This window comes from Stegostoma tigrinum, chromosome 30 (genome assembly GCF_030684315.1).
Source record: "Stegostoma tigrinum isolate sSteTig4 chromosome 30, sSteTig4.hap1, whole genome shotgun sequence".
NCBI classification, from domain to species: domain Eukaryota; kingdom Metazoa; phylum Chordata; class Chondrichthyes; order Orectolobiformes; family Stegostomatidae; genus Stegostoma; species Stegostoma tigrinum.
Genome location: NC_081383.1, coordinates 29,176,553 through 29,194,926, shown reverse-complemented (window position 1 = coordinate 29,194,926; position 18,374 = coordinate 29,176,553). Strand labels below are relative to the sequence as shown.

The 18,374-nt window shown below is 41.7% G+C and overlaps 1 protein-coding gene across 2 annotated transcripts in view; it reads left to right on the top strand.

Moving 5' to 3' along the window:
* The window catches only part of LOC125465784 (tight junction protein ZO-3-like), a 96,632-nt gene that overhangs the window by 44,012 nt on the left and 34,246 nt on the right, over positions 1–18,374 (top strand). For both annotated transcript variants that reach the window (XM_048559634.2, XM_048559633.2), the window contains exons 4-7: positions 1,536–1,638; positions 3,951–4,458; positions 10,535–10,638; positions 13,069–13,225. In XM_048559634.2, the coding sequence (XP_048415591.2) occupies positions 1,536–1,638; positions 3,951–4,458; positions 10,535–10,638; positions 13,069–13,225 (872 nt within the window). The remainder of the gene's footprint in view (positions 1–1,535; positions 1,639–3,950; positions 4,459–10,534; positions 10,639–13,068; positions 13,226–18,374) is intronic.

The window sequence follows — 18,374 nt, the reverse complement described above, 5'->3', positions numbered from 1 at the left end:
AATTTGAACTTTGAATTTTCATTCAAGGAAGGGGTAGATTTTCAGGGCAGGTGACACTAGAAGCAGCACAGAGGCTGCTGGGGTGGAAGTAGGTTGTGCGTAAGGCTTGCCTCTTTGTATCAATACTTTGTTGATGATTTAGGAAAAGGAATGATGTAAAAAACTTACCTGAGATCCACTTGTTGCCCCTGCTTTTCTCTATGCTCCATCCATAGTAAATGAAAGCAGCTCATGCCCTCCACTCTGCCTCTCAATGGCCCTCCATATCAGCACATGCCTCTTCTATGGCCCTTTATAGTCTCTATGCTCACAGTACCAACTCATGCCAACTTATGCCCCAATCACTACTTTTGGCCTTATACCTCCCATGCCAACTCACCCAGTATCCACAATGGGCAGGCCTTAAGATTCATGGTGAGATTAAATACATCTTTAAGGAATCTACTTGAGGTGTTGTGGATCTTCTGTCCTGGTTGGACAGCTGCAGAGAGACGTGTGCCATCCCGTTCAGGAAAGCCCCGTCAAAACATGTGCCAATCAGGCAGGATCACTAGCCCCATCCAGGCCTTCCCCTGGAATTAAGACCTCATAGGTGAAAGGCCTGCCTGTCAATCAGAACCCTGGTAACTCTTGCATTCAATAGCAACAGAGAATACCGAACAGAGGTAAATGATGTGGAGGTTGGAGTTGTCTCAGTAGAAGAATGAGAGAGGGTAGAAAGGGCAAGGGGGTGGTGGCTCTCAGCTAGTAACTTCTGCATGATGTCCAGTTGCTCAAGCAGGCTTAACTGATTGTTTTTATCAAGAGTGCCCCCAAAGAAGTGACAAGCCATCCACAGATTAGCAACCATCATGAATGCTGGATGGTGATATGCCCACCTGCAGGGGGGTAAACCACAATACTCCTACCAGCTCTAAGGTGCACTTGTCATGTTTCCCACTCATGGCAATGAAAGCCAAATCTTTCGGTGACTGTAATGGAATAAGGTGAGATTGTATGAATGGTGACGAAAGAATATCTTTACAGAAATGAATAGTGTCAACAAAACTTGAATATTTAAATGTGGAAGGTTTTCTTGGACTTAATTTAAGAAGTAGAAGTTAAGATATTTTGTAGAATCAGGAAAAGGCTTCAGTCGCAGCAGAGCCAACGCTTTTTGGAGATTAACCTTACCTACTGCCCTTCTTACCACTGAGTATTATTAGAGGCAACAGCTGTTTCGCACGGGCAGCTACCTTCCTGAAGCACAGAATTGCAATGTGAAACAAACCCCTCCACCTTTAAACCCCCTTTTAAAATGGTCAGTGCCATGTTTGGGGGCAGGACACTAGATTTGGGCCCTTGGAGCCTTTTTAAAGAGAGGATGTCTGTTGTTTCAAACATTTTTGCCTCAGTAAATTGGATTTGCGTATCAACTTGCTGAAGCACCCCCTCCAAGCTTTCAGGGAGGAGCGGTGCTAACAGCAAACAACATAAAGCTATCCTTGTGATAGGGTGTATTTCCAACTTTAATTTAAATGGTTCTTTCTCTTCAGGATAAAGGACAGGATTGTTATGGTGAATGGTGTTTCCATGGACAATGTGACCTCTTCTTTCGCCATTCAGAATCTAAAGCGCTCCGGCAAATCTGTGAACATAGTGAGTATCAAAAGATTCTGTGTCGACCTTAGGCAAAGAATCCTTTCAGTCTGAAATATCTATTATTATCTCTTTGCTCTGAGTCACACTAGTATGGGAATGGCAACTCAAAAATTAAGTGTTTAAGTTCCACCAGACAGCTTGTGAATTGAATTAAATGCTGTTGCTCATTTTTGGACCAGCAGTAGAAGAAAAAAACATCTGCAAGTTGCCTCCCCATCAGCTGAATACAACCAGTTCAATCCGTCCCTTTGGAATGCCCCCTCAAAATAGCATGGACCATTTGTAATGTCACTCCAGCACTTTTTGCCCTTAATAGCCTCAGGTTAAACAAGCACGGATAAAAAACCCTGGCTTGTCAGTTCTAACTGCAGTGTAAGAATGTATTGTAAAAAGATTGAACCAAAGAAATACAATTAACATAACATAAAGTAAAACATTTATCAGTCAATGAAGTTCTTTTTAGCTGAAAATCACTTTTGTAATATAAGGAAAAGCAGCAGGCAGTTTGGCTACAAGGAGATCAGTTAAACTGTTTAGCGCTTGCCTGGGGTATATAGTGTCATAGAGATGTACAGCACAATAAAAGACCCTGTGGTCCAACTAGTCCATGCCAACCAGATATCCCAAATCAATCTAGTCCCATTTGCCAGTATTTGGCCCATATCCCTCTAAATCCTTCCTATTCATGTACCATCGAGATGCCTTTTAAATGTGGTAATTGTAACCACCTCCATCAATTCCTCTGACACCTTATTACATATAGGCACCACACTCTGCATGAAACCACAGCCGCTCAGGTCCCTTTTAAATCTTTCCCCTCTCACCTTAAACTCATGCCCTCTAATTTTGGACTCACCTATCCTGGGGAAAAGATCTTGGCTATTCACCCTATCCTTGCCCTTCATTACTTTATACACCTTTATAAGGTCATCCCTCGGCCTCCGATGCTCCAGAGAAAATAGCCCCAGCCTATTCAGCCTCTCCCTATAGCTTAAACCGCCCAGTCCCGACAACGTCCTTGTAAATATTTTCTGAACCCTTTTCAAGTTTTACAACATTCTTATAGCAGGGAAACCAGAAAGTAGAATTCCAAAAGTGGCCTAATTAACTCTTCTTTGAATAATATTATGGGAATTCTTATGTCAGCTTGAAGGTTTTCAATTTAACACATCCAAAGAAGGTACCTCTGAAAATGTAGCAGTAATGCAATGAAGTGCTAGTTGAGATTTTGTGCTCAAGTTTGGAAGAACCCATGAAGCATTGACCTGTCCCTGAGTCAAGGCTGATACTTAAATAAGACTGTGTTTATATATATTGTAGAAATAGGAATAATGAAATGATTGTGAGTCTCATTTACTTAATCAGTGTTCTCAGTGAGAGAGAGAACAAACAGTTGGAATCATTATCCAGTCATTAACTGAAAAATACCTGTGCATATGAACTTATCTTGTGAGCTCTACCATGGTCAGACAGCTTGACAGTACTAAACTCTAGATTTTCTGATTGGAATCATTTTAATAATAGTGACATTGAAACAATCAGAAGCAGGAGGAAGGGGAAAAAAATCACAACATGAATGCAATGTAAAGTACAGGAAAGAGCAAGGGCCCAGCCAACTTCTGCCAAGTTTCCACTATTTTTTTAAAAAAGGAAAGCCAAATCTTTCAGTGACTGTAATGGAATAAGGTCAGATTGTATGAATGGTGATGAAAGAATATCTTTACAGAAATGAATAGTGTCAACAAAAATTGAATATTTAAATGTGGAAGGTTTTCTTGGACTTAATTTAAGTAGAAGTTAAGATATTTTATAGAATCAGGAAAAGGCTTCAGTCGCAGCAGAGCCAACTCTTTTTGGAGATTAACCTTACCTACTGCCCTTCTTACCACTGAATAATTCTATTAACCCCTTGGTGTACGTATTCCCCAATTGGAGCATGCGCTACAGATGGGGCTACAACATTGTAACACCAATTTCTCCAACCCACGCTTTCTGCAAGTGCTGATCCACACTAGAAATGTCGGGTTGTGGGATATAGCTCATATCTTCCTCTAGAAACACATTTATGCATTCATCTTATTCAGACTGGTCACTTCAGCACCTTCCCAATAACATATTCGACAAATATATTACACTTTGATTGATAGGCTTTTGGCTGGCCTCTATTCTTACTCCAGTGTCCTAATTTAAACTGACTGGGTTGGGCTAACGTGTCCTTTTTGGGCAGTGCTGGTTTTGATATACAGATACTTGTTTGAATGCATTACTGAGTGATTCATGCTACCTAATGGCTGTGCTCTTTTTTCAAGACGGTGAAGAGGCCCCGTAAAGTACAGATTCCTGTGACCAATGCAGCTCCAGCTGCCAGCTATTATTCCAGTCGACCAGACTACGCCCATGACGATGCCTCTGATGAGGATGAGGACTATGATCCAGCTGACAGGAGATTGAGAAGGATTCAGAACCAAAATCTGTACCACGGTGACTCCCATCACAATAATGACTATGACCAGGATTCCAGCAGAAACTACAGCTATGACCGAAGTCCCAGCCCCTCAAGGAGCTATGATCGAAGTCCCAGCCCCTCAAGGAGCTATGAACGAAGCCCCAGCCCCTCGAGAAGCTATGACCGAAGCCCCAGCCCCTCAAGGAGTTATAACTATCAACACAACCACCAGGATCACAGTGCTAGGAGGGTTAGACGAGAACACATCCCAAGTGAAAGTTACCATGATGAGTTTGAGGATGATGATATGCATTACGATCGGGCTAGGAAACCCATCAAGAGTTACCTTATTAAAAATAATTCTAACGAAGGTGAGATTTCTCTCAATGGGAAACCAAAATTTTAATTTGGTAACATACTTAGCATTGCACACACTGAATCATTGTTACTACTGCTCGCTCTGAATGACTGTTATTGCTGCTTTCTCTGAATCACCATTAGTACTGTTCTCTGTGAATTATTATTAGTACTGCTGTCTCTGAATCACCAATGGTATTCCTCTCCCTGAATCGCCATTACTACTATTCTCTCTGAATCACCATGTGACCACTCTCTGTGAATCACCATTAGCACTGTTCTTTCTGAATCGCCATTACTACTATTCTCTCTGAATCACCATTAGTACTGCTTTCTATCAAGCATCATTAGTACTACTCTCCCTGAATCACTGGTATGTCTAAACCACCCCAGTGCTATTATGTCTGATCATCTTTGGGTTAAATATTTTTGATAAATTTTGCCATTGGATGTGACTTTAAGGGGGTGTGGTGTAATTACTCACTCACTAGTATTAGCTCAGTAAAGTTGCCACTGACCTCAATATCACTTTGCAAAAGCTGACCGAGTGCAAACTAACTTCAAGGCTTTCTTCCTCTAAAGTGGTGAGAGGTTTACAAATGGGCATTTATCTCCAGTCAAATGCCTTTGGTGGGAATTATGTACCAATTTGTCCTGCACATTTGGATAAATGAGGATATGCAAACAGTTGAGTAGTGTATGTCACAGTGCATGAGAGCTGAAGGAAATCTAAAGGGTTGTAAAGGTGTTAAAATAGATCAAGTAGTTTTAGGATTGTAAGTGCAAATAGTTGGCAGCTCATAGCCATGGTGTATGATTTATAGGAACATGAGAGTATCATTTAGCTCCTCATGCCTGTTCTGCCATTCAATGAGATGATGATAGATCTGTCACCAAACTGTGACCAACCTGTGCCCTAAACACCTCTGGGTGACAAATTTTTCTCTAAATTCCAGATTTAAAGTGAACAATTGATTGAGCATCAGTTGCAGTTTGTTAAAGAGAATTCTGAATTCCAACCATTGCTTCCATGTAAAAATGTGTCCTATTTCATTCCTGAAAGGCTGAGTTTTAATTTTTACTTTATATCCTCTAGCCCTTAATTCCTCAGCTAGCAGAAATATATATTTCTACTTAAAGTCCAGGGAACACATCCATCTCTTGTGTAATCTTCTGTTGCAATTTATTCTTTTGAGTTAGGTATCAATCTAATAAATCTAAATTGTAATTTCTTCAAGGTCAATATACCTGCCCATAGTACTCCAATTGTGGCAAAGTGAGGACTTTGTAGAACTGAAGCATAACTTTTATCATTTTGTATATTCATTTAGTTCTAAAAGCCAGCATTCCATTCAGTTTTTGATTTTTTTTTCTCTACCTGTCTGTGACATTTATTAATATGTCTGTACTTGCAAGTCTCTTTGGATTTCCACAGTTTCCAACTTTTTACAACTTATCCATTTCTTTAGATCTAAAGTGGACAGCCTCCATTTTGACTACATTGAAAATCATTTTACCACAATTCCATTTGCTCCATCTATTAATGGTCTAGATTTTGCTGTCAATTGTAAAGCAATGATATTTGCTGATGGATTTAGTGATCACTATAATGTGAAAACCTCATTCCCACTGCAGCATAAATCTTGTGCCAAACTAAAGAGAGCACAAGGCATCAGTAGAAGTAATGCCAGCTAATCCAGTGGAGAGATCATAGGAACTGCAGATGCTGGAGAATCTGAGATACCAACGTGTAGAGCTGGATGAACACAGCAGGCCAAGCAGCATCAGAGGAGCAGGAAGGCCTAGACCCTTTTTCAAAGATTTCTTTTTGATGAAGGGCCTAGGCCCAAAACGTCAGCCTTCCTGCTCCTCTGATGTTGCTTGTCCTCCTGTGTTCATCCAGCTCTATACCTTGGCAATCCAATGGAGAGTTCTCACGGAAAGTAATCCTGGAAATTAAAAACACTGATAACACAGTGTGGAGCTGGAGGAACACAGCAGGCCAGGCAGCATCAGACGAACATCTGAAAGCTGATGTTTTGAGTTTCTGAAGAAGGGTCCCAACCCAAAATGTCAGCTTTCCTGCTCCTCTGATGCTGCCTAGCCTGCTGTGTTTCCCCAGCTCTACACTGTGTTATCTCTGACTCCAGCATCGGCAGTTCTCACTATCTCTAATAAAAGCACTGCATCAGTTCACTTTTAAATATTTCAGATTATGACGCAAATTATGATTGAATTGAGATGGAAACCAATATATCACAGAAAGCTTTATAAGATATTTTCCAATATATGAAACATTTGTATCATATGAAAAAACTTGACATTCCCCAAATATAAAATTAGCTTTTCAGGGCCAGTGAGGCTATTTAGTAGCAAGTATGAACTTCATATGTCATAAAAAACCCATGAGATGTAACTTTTTTTGAATGTTTTTTACAATGAGACAGATTGAGAATGAAGATTCTCCTTTATTCGTTGATGTTCTCACTGATTTCAGTCTGGGAGAGCTTTGACATTGATCCTTTAGAAAAGCATGGAATCTCTGACAGGAACTGCTGGACTTCAAAGTTGCATTGAACAAGTGTGGACATCTAACTTTGCTGCCAATTTTAATGGAGTAGTGATGACAAACACTGACATTTTTACAATTAATACCAGGGAAGAATCTAGGCCTACATTTCTTCGTAATCTTACTCTTCCCATTTAGAACTGTCCTTAAGCAGTCTGCCTTGTGAAGGATTGTTGTGCAAGCTTTGGTTTACAGTCACTACAGCTTGCATTTATATAAGACACACAAGTCAATTAAACTACCCAAGGCAACTCACACGCATACCAAACAAAATTTGATGCTGATTTTAAGGTGAGGAATCCATTGGTGCTCAGATTGTGCAATGAAACCATGAAGGGTATTCCCAGTGTGTTGTCTTATTTGCCTTTGTAGTATTGCCTCCATCTCCAGTGTGAGGGCATTGGCCTCAGGTGGGTGTCATATCATTCCAGACAACATAAGACATAGGAGTGGAAGTAAGGCCATTCAGCCCATCGAGTCCACACCGCCATTTAAATCATGGCTGATCGGCATTTCAACTCCACTTCCCTGCACTGTCCCCGTAGCCCATGATTCCTTCTGAGATCAAGAATTTGTCGATATCTGCCTTGAAGGCATTTAACGTCCTGGCCTCCACTGCACTCGGTGGCAATGAATTCCACAAGCCCACCACTCTCTGGCTGAATAAATGTCTCTTCATTTCCATTTTAAATTTACCCACTCTAATTCTAAGGCTGTGTCCATGCGTCCCAGTCTCCCCACCTAATGGAAACAACTTCTCAGCGTCCACCCTTTCTAAGCCATACATTATCTTGTAAGTTTCTATTAGATCTCCCCTCAACCTTCTAAACTCTAATGAATTCAATCCCAGGATCCTTAGCCGTTCATCGTACGTTAAACCTACCATTCCAGGGATCATCTGTGTGAGTCTCCTCTGGACATGCTCCAGGGCCAGTATGTCCTTCCAAAATTGGACACAAGTATTCTAAATGCGGCCTAACTAGAGTTTTATGAAGCCTCAGAAGCACATCGCTGCTTTTATGTTCCAACGCTCTTGAGATAAACGACAACATTACATTTTCTTTCTTAATCGCGGACTCTACCTGCAAGTTAACTTTTAGAGAATCCTGGACCAACACTCTCAGATCCCTTTGTACTTCTGCTTTACGAATTTTCTCACTGTTTAGAAAATAGTCCATGCCTGCATTCTTTTTGCCAAAGTGCAAAACCTCGCATTTACTCACGTTGAATTTGATCAGCCATTTCCTGGACCACTCTCCTAAACTGCCTAAATCTTCAGCCTCCCCACCTCCTCAGCACTACCAGCCTGTCCACCTATCTTCATAACATCTGCAAACTTCGCCAGAATGCCCCCAGTCCCTTCATCTAGATCATTAATATATAAGGTGAACAGCTGCAGCCCCAACACTGAACCCTGTGGGATATCACTTGTCACCGGTTGCCATTCTGAAAAAGAGCCTTTTATCCCAACTCTCTGCTTTCTGTCAGACAGCCAATCCTCAATCCAAGCCAGTAGCTCACCTCGAACACCATGGGCCCTCACCTTACTCAGCAAACATGATTTTTGTTCACACCCATCTGTGCCTCTGCCTTTAATCTTCCAGAAGGGAATCAAGGGTTTGAGATGTTAAAAATAGACTGGATAGGCTGGGACATTTTCACTGGAGCATAGGAAGTTGAGGGGTGACTTTATTGAGTTTTTTAAAATCATGAGGGGTCTAGATAAGATGAATGTCAAAAAGTCTTTTCCCTTGGGTAGAGGAGTTCAAAACTAAGGGACATATTTTAAGATGAGAGGAGAAAGTTTTAAAAAGGACGTGAGGGACAACATTTTACATGGAGGGTGGTTAGTGTGTGGAATGAACTGCTAGAGAAAGTGGTGGATGCATGTACAGTTACGCATTTAAAAGTCTTTTGGATATGTACATGAATAGGAAAGATTTGGAGAGATATGGGCCAAGCACAGGCAGATGGGACCAGTTTCATTTGGGAACATGGTCAGCATGGACTGATTGGACCCAAAGATCTGTTTCCATGCTGTATGACTCTGTAAGAGGGCTTGAAGATCTGCTTTTGCAATGTTGCATATTTATCTCCAGCTTGTGGAATTACCCTGCTGGGTACAGGTAATGCTTGTGTTATCAATCTTCTGTAGAAGTACAATGACAATACTGACATGACAGGCAGTGAGCCAAGTTCTGTTTCTCTTCTATCCTTTGCTGTCCAGTCTACTGCTGAAGTGCATTTGAATGTGCTTTTAGAGACAGCTCAGGAGTTTTAAATGAAATCAAAGTGATTTTTCACTGGTTTTGCACTCTTCACTCTCACCCTATTTGTTTTACTGTAAAAAAATGTTCAAAACAGTTACATCATGTTGAGTGGTCTAGATTTTTAGTGGCGTACTGAGTACATACTTGCTGCTAAACAGCCTCTGAAAAGCTAATTTTATATTTGTTGAATGTCAAATATTGAATTAATTAACTCAAATCTCTTTCAGTCCCTGTTAAGACTTTCCCTGTTGTCTTTAATATCTTACCACCACTGATGTTCAATTGACTGGCATGTTGTTACCAGGAATGTTCTCAGACCCTTCTTTAAATACGAGAGCCACATTTCTCACTCTCCAAACCTCCGCCACTTCCCACATATCTAGGGAAGATTAGAAGATTATGGTAAACTCTATTTCACTTTCATCTCCTCTAAAAACTGGAGAAGCAAATTATCTGGACTAAACCACTTATCCCTTGTAATCATCTTCTTCCTGTCATTTTCTTCCCATTTGTCAACATTTTCTTCCTGAGTAAACGACTGAATAAAGTACTCATTAAGGAGTCAGAACTTACACTGTGCCTTTAGGAAACTATTACCTCCTTTGTCTCTAAAGTAAAATTGTTCTTGTCTTAATGGGCCCTACGTCTGCTCTTTCATTAGAGAGACATGACAGGTGGTGATTTAACCTGACAGGGCACTATGCCTCAGTTGAGGGGAGAGGTTGAGAAGGAGAGTCCTTCAGGGTAACCTCAACTGGGGTGTGGAAGTTGAACCCACACTGTTGGCACCACACTGCATTGTAAATCAGCCATCCAGCCAACTGAGCTAAGCAGATCCCCTTTGTCTCTTGCATCATTAGTGGGCTTGTAAGGTTTAAAAAGGTTTACAGCTGCTAACCTATCTGAGTGGACTTTTCTCAGCTAGATGCATTTGTGTCATACATAGTCATGCATTTGTGCTGCTGGACTATCATTTTGGCTTTAATGAACTTCTCTTCAAAAGAATAATTAAGATGCATGTAGCCAGCTTTAAGCCAGAACAGGGTAGCAGAGACCTAAGATTAAAGCCTTGGAAAAAAAAACAGAAATTGCTGGAAAAGCTCAGCAGGAGTGGCAGCACCTGTGAAGAAAAATCAGAGTTAACGTTTTAGGTCCGGTAACCCTTCCTCAGAACATCTTGCATTGTAAGCGTTTCAGAGCAATTTAACAGCTGAATTTCTGACTACCTTTGTGTGCCATTTTTTCTCACAGAATACGGCTTGAGGTTGGGCAGTCAAATTTTCATTAAACACATGTCATCGGATGGCCTTGCTTCAAAGGAAGGGGTCTTAAAGGAGGGAGACATTATACTAAAGGTAAAATATCTATTTTCAAATGTTGCAGAAAAATTCATTCATGAGCATAAAAGATTTGGGGCAGCACGGTGGCTCAGTGATTAGCACTGCTGCCTCACAGCGCCAGGGTCCCAGGTTTGATCCAAGCCTCAGGAAACTGTCTGTGTGGAGTTTGCACATTCTCCCTGTGTCTGCATGGGTTTCCTCCAGGTGCTCTGATTTCCTCCCAAGTCCAAAGATGTGCAGACTAGGAGGATCAGCCATCTAAATCACCCATAGTGTTCAGGGATGTATAAATTAGGGGAATAGCTGTGGGAAATGCCGGGTTAGAGGGATATGGCAGGGGATATGAGTCTAGTTGAGATGCTCTTTGGAGAGTTGGTATAGACATGTTGGGCCGAACGGCCTGTTTGTACTCTGCAGGGGCTCTGTGAATTACATTTGCAGATCTTCAGTTGGGTAAGCAGTCCATTAAAGAAGTTTTTAATGGATGCCACATTAATCAGTTGAATGCAATATCCAGTAGGAGCTTGAATCGGAGAATCATGGAAAGAAAGGGTTGAAGACAGAACAATGACGGTACAGTGTGAATTCTGTGATCTTTTCTCCTTGAAAGCATGGGTCTCCATTAGCAGCGAATGAACAACCCTCTAGGGCTATTGGCTGATAATGTTGAACACCCAGTTTAGCTCAAAACTACCACATATTTTCCATGAATGAGTTATAGATTGCAGCTATTGTTCAGGGAAGAGGTTCCTGGTAGATGGTGGATGAAAAGAAGAACAGGCAATTAGAATCAGTTTGTCCAAATCCTTAATATTTCAACCCAATCATTTCCCAGTGTATCCAACCCAAGTAGTGGTTAAAAAACTGATCCTGATTTCTTCTCATCTTGTTGGCACAATGACAAATAAAAGTCAGGCAATGGGTTCAACTACGGGAAATGCAAAATAGAAAACGAAATAGTTTTAAGAGAAAATTGAAAACATTTTGGGAATTCATAAGGAGGAAAAGCATTTCAAGCGGAAGGTATCAATAGGGTGAAGAGGAAATTAGGAGGTGGTTGTGTAACGGTGACATCACAGGTCTAGTAATCCAGATGTCCAGGCTGATGTTCTGGGAGGTGTTCAAATCCCACTCCAGCAACAGGTCGAATGCCAATTCAATCTATAAATCAGGAACAGAAAACTAATGGTGACTGTATCAACTGTCACTGATTGTCACAAAAATCCATCTTCTTCGCTAGTGCCCTTTAGGGAAGGAAACCAGTCGTGCTGACTTCGTCTGGTCTACATGCAATTCTGGCTCCACAGCAATGTGGTCGATTCTTAACTTCCCTTTGAAATGGCTGAGCAAGTCATCAGTTCCAGGGGGATTAGGGATGGGCAACAAATGCTGTCAGCAAGATTGAGTGTACGGGAAAACACGTGGAGAATGCAGTATAACATGGATAATTGTTTCACTTAAAAGCTTATTTTCACATTGGTGTGGAAAGTAGAAAAGGAAGAGCTTTTTTGTAAATGTTAATATATTGGGAAATGTGGTTATCCAAGGAGATCTAAGCATCCTTTTATCACAGTCAATGTAAGTAAACAGGGAAGTGCTACAATACTTAGAAAGGTAAATTTTCATGTTGCCCTTCATTGCAAAAGGATTTGAAGTAGGGATGTCTTACAGCAGTTATACAGAGCCTTGGTGAGTCTGCACCTGGAGTATTATCTGCAGTTTTGGTCTCCATACTATGAAGAGGATATATTTGTCATAGAGGAAATGCAGCAAAGTTTCATTAGGCTGATACGAGAGATGACAGGACTGTCATATGAGAGAAATTGCTTTAACTGGACCTGTATTCGCTAGAGTTTAGAAGAATTAGAGGGACCTGATTGAAACATATTAAATTCTAACAGGGCTAGACAGCCTGGCTACAGAGAAGATGTGTCATCTGGTTGTGGAGTCTATAACCAGGGGATCACTGCTTCAGAATACAGTGCAGGCCATTTGGGACAGAGATGGGGAAACATCTTTTTCCCTCATAATATAATCAACCTGTGGAGCTCACTACCACACGAGGCTGTGAAGGCCAGTTCACTCGATATTTTCAAAAAGATATTAATAAAATTTGAAAGGCATTAAGGGGTGTGAAGAAAAAGTGGGACTAAGGCATTGAGATAGAGGATCAGCCATGATTATGTTGAACAGCAGAGTAGGCTTGAAAAACCGAATGGCATAAACTGCTCCTACTTTCTACGTTTCTGCACACATTCCATGCAATATTAAAAAAAACTCTTGATCAAGAAGGTATGAAGGATTATGTAAGAGGTTGTTAAGTTGAGTTATGATCAATCCAAATAGGGCCTGCCTTGTTGGGACAATTAGCTTGTTCTAACCATCTTCATATTTCTAATGGACAAGTGTTAGAAGTGATGGTGATGGATAATTTTCTTTGATCAGATTAATGGTGTCGTAACTGAGAATATATCACTGGAAGATACGAGGACACTAATTGAGAAGTCAGAGGGGGAGCTGAGGTTGGTGGTCTTACGAGATAATGAACAGTTTCTGATCAATGTTCCTGAACTGGTGGACAGTGAGGAAGATAGCTTGGACGGTAAGTTGCCAAACTACAAACTATTATTATTATATTCTGGTTTTTAATTCTTCAATTACCAGAGTCTCAAGGGAAATTCTGCTGCCTTTTTCTTCATAGATAATAAAATGTGAGGCTGGATGAACACAGCAGGCCAAGCAGCATCTCAGGAGCACAAAAGCTGGCGTTTCGGGCCTAGACCCTTCGGGCCTAGACCCTTGTCAGCTTTTGTGCTCCTGAGATGCTGCTTGGCCTGCTGTGTTCATCCAGCCTCACATTTTATTATCTTGGAATTCTCCAGCATCTGCAGTTCCCATTATCTCTGCCTTTTTCTTCATCTCCATTTCTCATATTCTGGGTAGAATTTTCTGATGTTGTCAGCGATAAGCCTGAAGGTAGGGGAGGGATTTGGTTGGTGTGGATATGAACCCTACCTCTGTCTGAATGAAGTTTGGGGAGGAACAGCTTTGGGTGATATTTCCATTCCACTACCACTTATGGTCCTGAGGCAGCCAATTAATGACCATTTAAGGGCCTCATCCCACTGCTGCTGATATTAACCCTGCTGGAGGTGGCCTCTCTTTAAGGTGCCGAACAGACAAATCTATGAAATCAGCCTGTCTCTTCTCAGGGTGGGACTGATTAATCTTGTTGAAGCATCAGGACGCTTGCCCATTGGCTGAGAGGCTTTGTGGGAAGGCCCACTGAACCTCATGTCAATCAGTCAGTGACAAGGACAACAGTGCAACTTCCCCAGGAGGCCAGGTCTCACTTACCGAGAGGTGCCAGCCAATCAGAGGCCGCCAGCCCTTGTGCTCAGGACAGGCAGTTGCTAGGCCACAGCCTCTACGGGAAGGACAGGCTGCAGTGCCCCAGGATTGTGAAGTAACCCAGATCATCTGAGGGTAATGTGGGGTTGGCGAGGTTTCACAGGGTGCACATCACTTCAACAAGATTCTACCCTACACACTGAAACACACACTAACCTTACAATGACAAGATTACTGCATAGACGGCATGCTAAATACAGTGTGATATCATTTCCATGAAACTTCCTCAATCTTCCACTGTTACTTTGGCAGAAGATTGATGGAAACTGTTGCAAATAATGTTAATGGCTGTTTACTCCATTGCTCCAGGGTTTGTGCTGATTTTTCAACCAAAATTATTGTAGCAGAGAGTCAAAATGTTAACAACACAGAAGAAAGTAATTTGGCACATCAAGACCTCCCCCACTACCTGCAGGAGCAATTTGTCTCATCTCATACACACCTCAGGAGAGCGTCTTACATTCTGCTCATTCTGTCCTCCGTTTTCTGTATTATCTCTGCCTTCTTTCGTTTTCTCTGTCCAATAGTTTCTATTAAAAACTGTGTTAATACCTAGTGGATTAATACAAGTGTAGAACCTATGAAATAAATGGACCAACATCTCCACTAAAACAGCCAGCAGAGGAAATGTCAATAATCATTGGTTCACAACACAGACAATAATTTTCGGTGCAATCTCTTTTCACTGCTGAGAATCCATAGTATCACTACCTGCAAACAGACCAGGGTAGAATTAGATATTGACAATTATGTGTGTGATTTTAAATTGGATTTGAGTTCTAATAGTCCCTTGGTTGTAGCTAACTCCTTTGCAAGACAAAACTGAAAACTTTTAGCACAGGTTTTTGATGTCCAACTTTAGAGTCAGAGAGATGCACAGTACAGAAACAAATCCTTCAGTCCAACGCATCCATGCCGACCTGATATCCTAAATAAATGTAGCCCTATTTGGCCCATATCCCTCTAAACCTTTCCTATTCATATGCCCATCCAGATGCCTTTTAAATGTTGTAATTGTACCAGCCTCCACCACTTCATCTGGCAGCTCATTCCATACGCACACCACCCTCTGTGTGAAAAAGTTGCCCTTAGGTCCCTTTTAAGTCTTTCCCCTCTCACCTTAAACCTATGCCCTCTCATTTTTAACTTCTCCACCCCCAGGGAAAATACCTTATTTATCTACCCTATCCATGCCCCACATGATTTTATAAACCTCTATAAAGTCACGCCTCAGCCTCCGACACTCCAGGGAAAATAGCCCCAGCCTATTCAGCGCCTACCTACAGCTCAAACCCTCCAACCCTGGCAAAATCTTTGTAAATCTTTTCTGCACCCTTTCACGTTTCGCAACATCCTTCCTGTAGCAGGGAGACTGAATTGCATGCAGTATTGAAAAAGTGGCCTAACCAATGCCCTGTACATCTGCAAAATGACCTCCCAACTCCTACACTCAATGCATTGGCCAATAAAGGCAAGCATACTGAAAGCTTTCTTCACAATCTGTCTACCTGTGACTCCACTTAGGAACTATGAACCTGCACACCAAGGACCTTTTGTTCAGCAACACTCCCCAGGACCTTACCATTAAGTGTAAAAGTCCTGTCCTGATTCTCTTTCCAAAATGCTGTATCTCACATTTATCTAAATTAAACTCCATTTGCCACTCCTTGACCCATTGGCCCATTTGATCAAGATCACAGTTTACTCTCTGGTACCCTTCTTCACTGTTCACTAAACCTTCAATTTTAGTGTCATCTGCAAACTTACTAACCATACCTCCTATGTTCACATCCAAATCATTTATATAAATGACAAAAAGCAGTGGACCCAGCACCGATCCTTGTGACACACTGCTGGTTACAGGTCTCTAGCCTGAAAGGCAACCCTCCACCACCACCCTCTGGCTTCTACCTTTGAGCCAGTTCTGTGTCCAAATGGCTAATTCTCCCTGTATTCCATTTACTCTAGCTTTGATCATCAGTCTGCCATGAGGAACCTTGTTGAATGCCTTACTGAAGTCCAGACAGATCATGTCCACAGCTCTATCTTCATAAATATTCTTTGTTACTTCTTCAAAAAAACTGAATCAAGTTAGTGAGATACGATTTCCCATGCACAAAACCATATTGACTATCCCTAATCAGTCCTTGCCTTTTCAAATACATGTAAATCCTGTCCCTCAGGATTCCCGCCAACAACTTGCTCACGGCCAAAGTCAGGCTCAAGTTCCCAGGCTTTTCACCACGTAAGCCAACCTCCAGTCTTCTGGCACCTGACCTGAATTTCTCAGCCAGGGACCCAGTAATCTCTTCCCTAGCTTCCCACAGAGTTCTAGGGCACACCTGATCAAGTCCTGGGGATTTAACCACTTTTATGCAATTTAAGACGTCCAGCACCACATCTCCTCTGTAATATGGATATGTTTCAAGATGTTGCGATTTATTTCTCCCGTTCCCTATCTTCCATATCCTTCTCCACAGCACATACCGATGCAAAATATTCATTTAATATCTTACCCATCTCTTGCAGTTCCACACATTAGTAGCCTCGCTGATCTTTAAGGGACCCTATTCTCACCCTAATTACTCTTTTATACTTAATGTATTTGTGAATCCATTTGGATTCTCCTTAACACTATTTTCTAAAGCTATCTCATTGTGTCTTTTTGCCCTCTTAATTTGCCTCTTAAGTGTGCTCCTACTGCCTTTATATTCTTCTAGAGAATTACTTGATCTCCGCTCTCTATACTTGACATATGCTTCCTTCCTTGTTTTTAACAAAACCTCAATTTCTCTAGTCATCCAGCATTCCCTACACCCACCAGCCTTGCCATTCACACTAACAGAACTTACTGTCTCTGGACTCTTGTTATCTCATGTTCCAGGCATCTGTTTACCTATGAACCACTGCCTCTAGTTAACTTTTGAAAGTCCCTGTATAATACTGTCAAAATTGGCCTTCCTCCAATTTAGAACTTTAACTTTTAGATTCGGTCTATCCTTTTCCATCACTGTTTTAAAACCAACAGAATTATGGTCACTGGCCCCAAAGTGCTCCCCAACTGACACCTCAGTCACCTGCTCTGCCTTACTTCCCAAGAGTGGATCAAGTTCCGTGCGAATAGGTACATCCATGTACTGAATCAGAAAATTTTCTTGTATATACTGAACAAATTCGTCTCCAACCAAGCCCTTAACACTATGGCAGTCCCAGTCTATAATTGGAAGGTTAAAATACCCTACCATAACCAGACTAACTTTGCTCCTGCCTGCCCTGACTGTTTGACTTGCTCCTTTTCCCAGCTGTACCAGTCTCAGACAAATTTCTTTCGTCACTATATTCCTGGGTCCCACCCCACTTACTCATTGAAATCTTCCTGAGTAGCTCTAGCAAATCTCGCTGCCATATATTAATCCCTTTCCAATTCTGGTGCAATCCGTCCTCCTTATACAGGTCACTTCTACCCCAGAAGAGTATCCAATGATTCAAAAATGTAAACCCTTCTCCCCTGCACCAGCTCCTCTGCCACATATTTATCTGCTGTTACTACTTTCAAGGAACTCCTTTTTAAATTCCTGCCTAACTTCCTACATTCTCTCCTCAGAATCTCATCCTTTTTTCCCCTAAGTCATCAGTTCCAATGTGAACAACAACCTCCTCCTGGTCCCTCACTCCTTTGAGAATATTCTACAGCCTCTCTGAGATATCCTTGATCCTGGCACCAGGGAGGCAACACACCATTCTGATGTCTAGCTGTCGGGTGCAGAAACATCTGTCTGTGCCTCTAACGAGAGACACCCTATCACAAACTATTACTTAGAACATGACGTACCCCTTGACACAATAGACCCAGTCTCGGTACCAGAAACCTGGCTGTCAGTGCTACATTTCCCTAAACGTCCTTTACCCCCTACATTTTCCGAAACAGGATACTTCTTTGAGAAGGGGATAGCCACAGGAGACTCCAGCGCCACCTGCCTCCCTCTCTTACCTTGCCTGTAGGCCATCCACCAACCTGACTATAACTTTGGTTTATCTCCCTTCCTGCAAATGCCATCCATTAGTCCCGCTAGCTCCTGTAAATTCTTCATTAAGTGCTGGTCCAATTCCTCCATGTGATCCAATAAGATTTTCAACCAAGTACACTTCCTGCAGATATAATCATCAGTGACATGAAAACTCTTCCTAATGTCCCACATCCAACAGGAACAGCACATCACTCTAGTAAAGGCTATCCTTGCACCTCAACAATCTACAGACCCTGAAAATAGAACAGTATTACTGTTTCTGGGCTAAAAACACTTCTCCAAGCTAACTTAGTACTTATGTTTTTATATTTT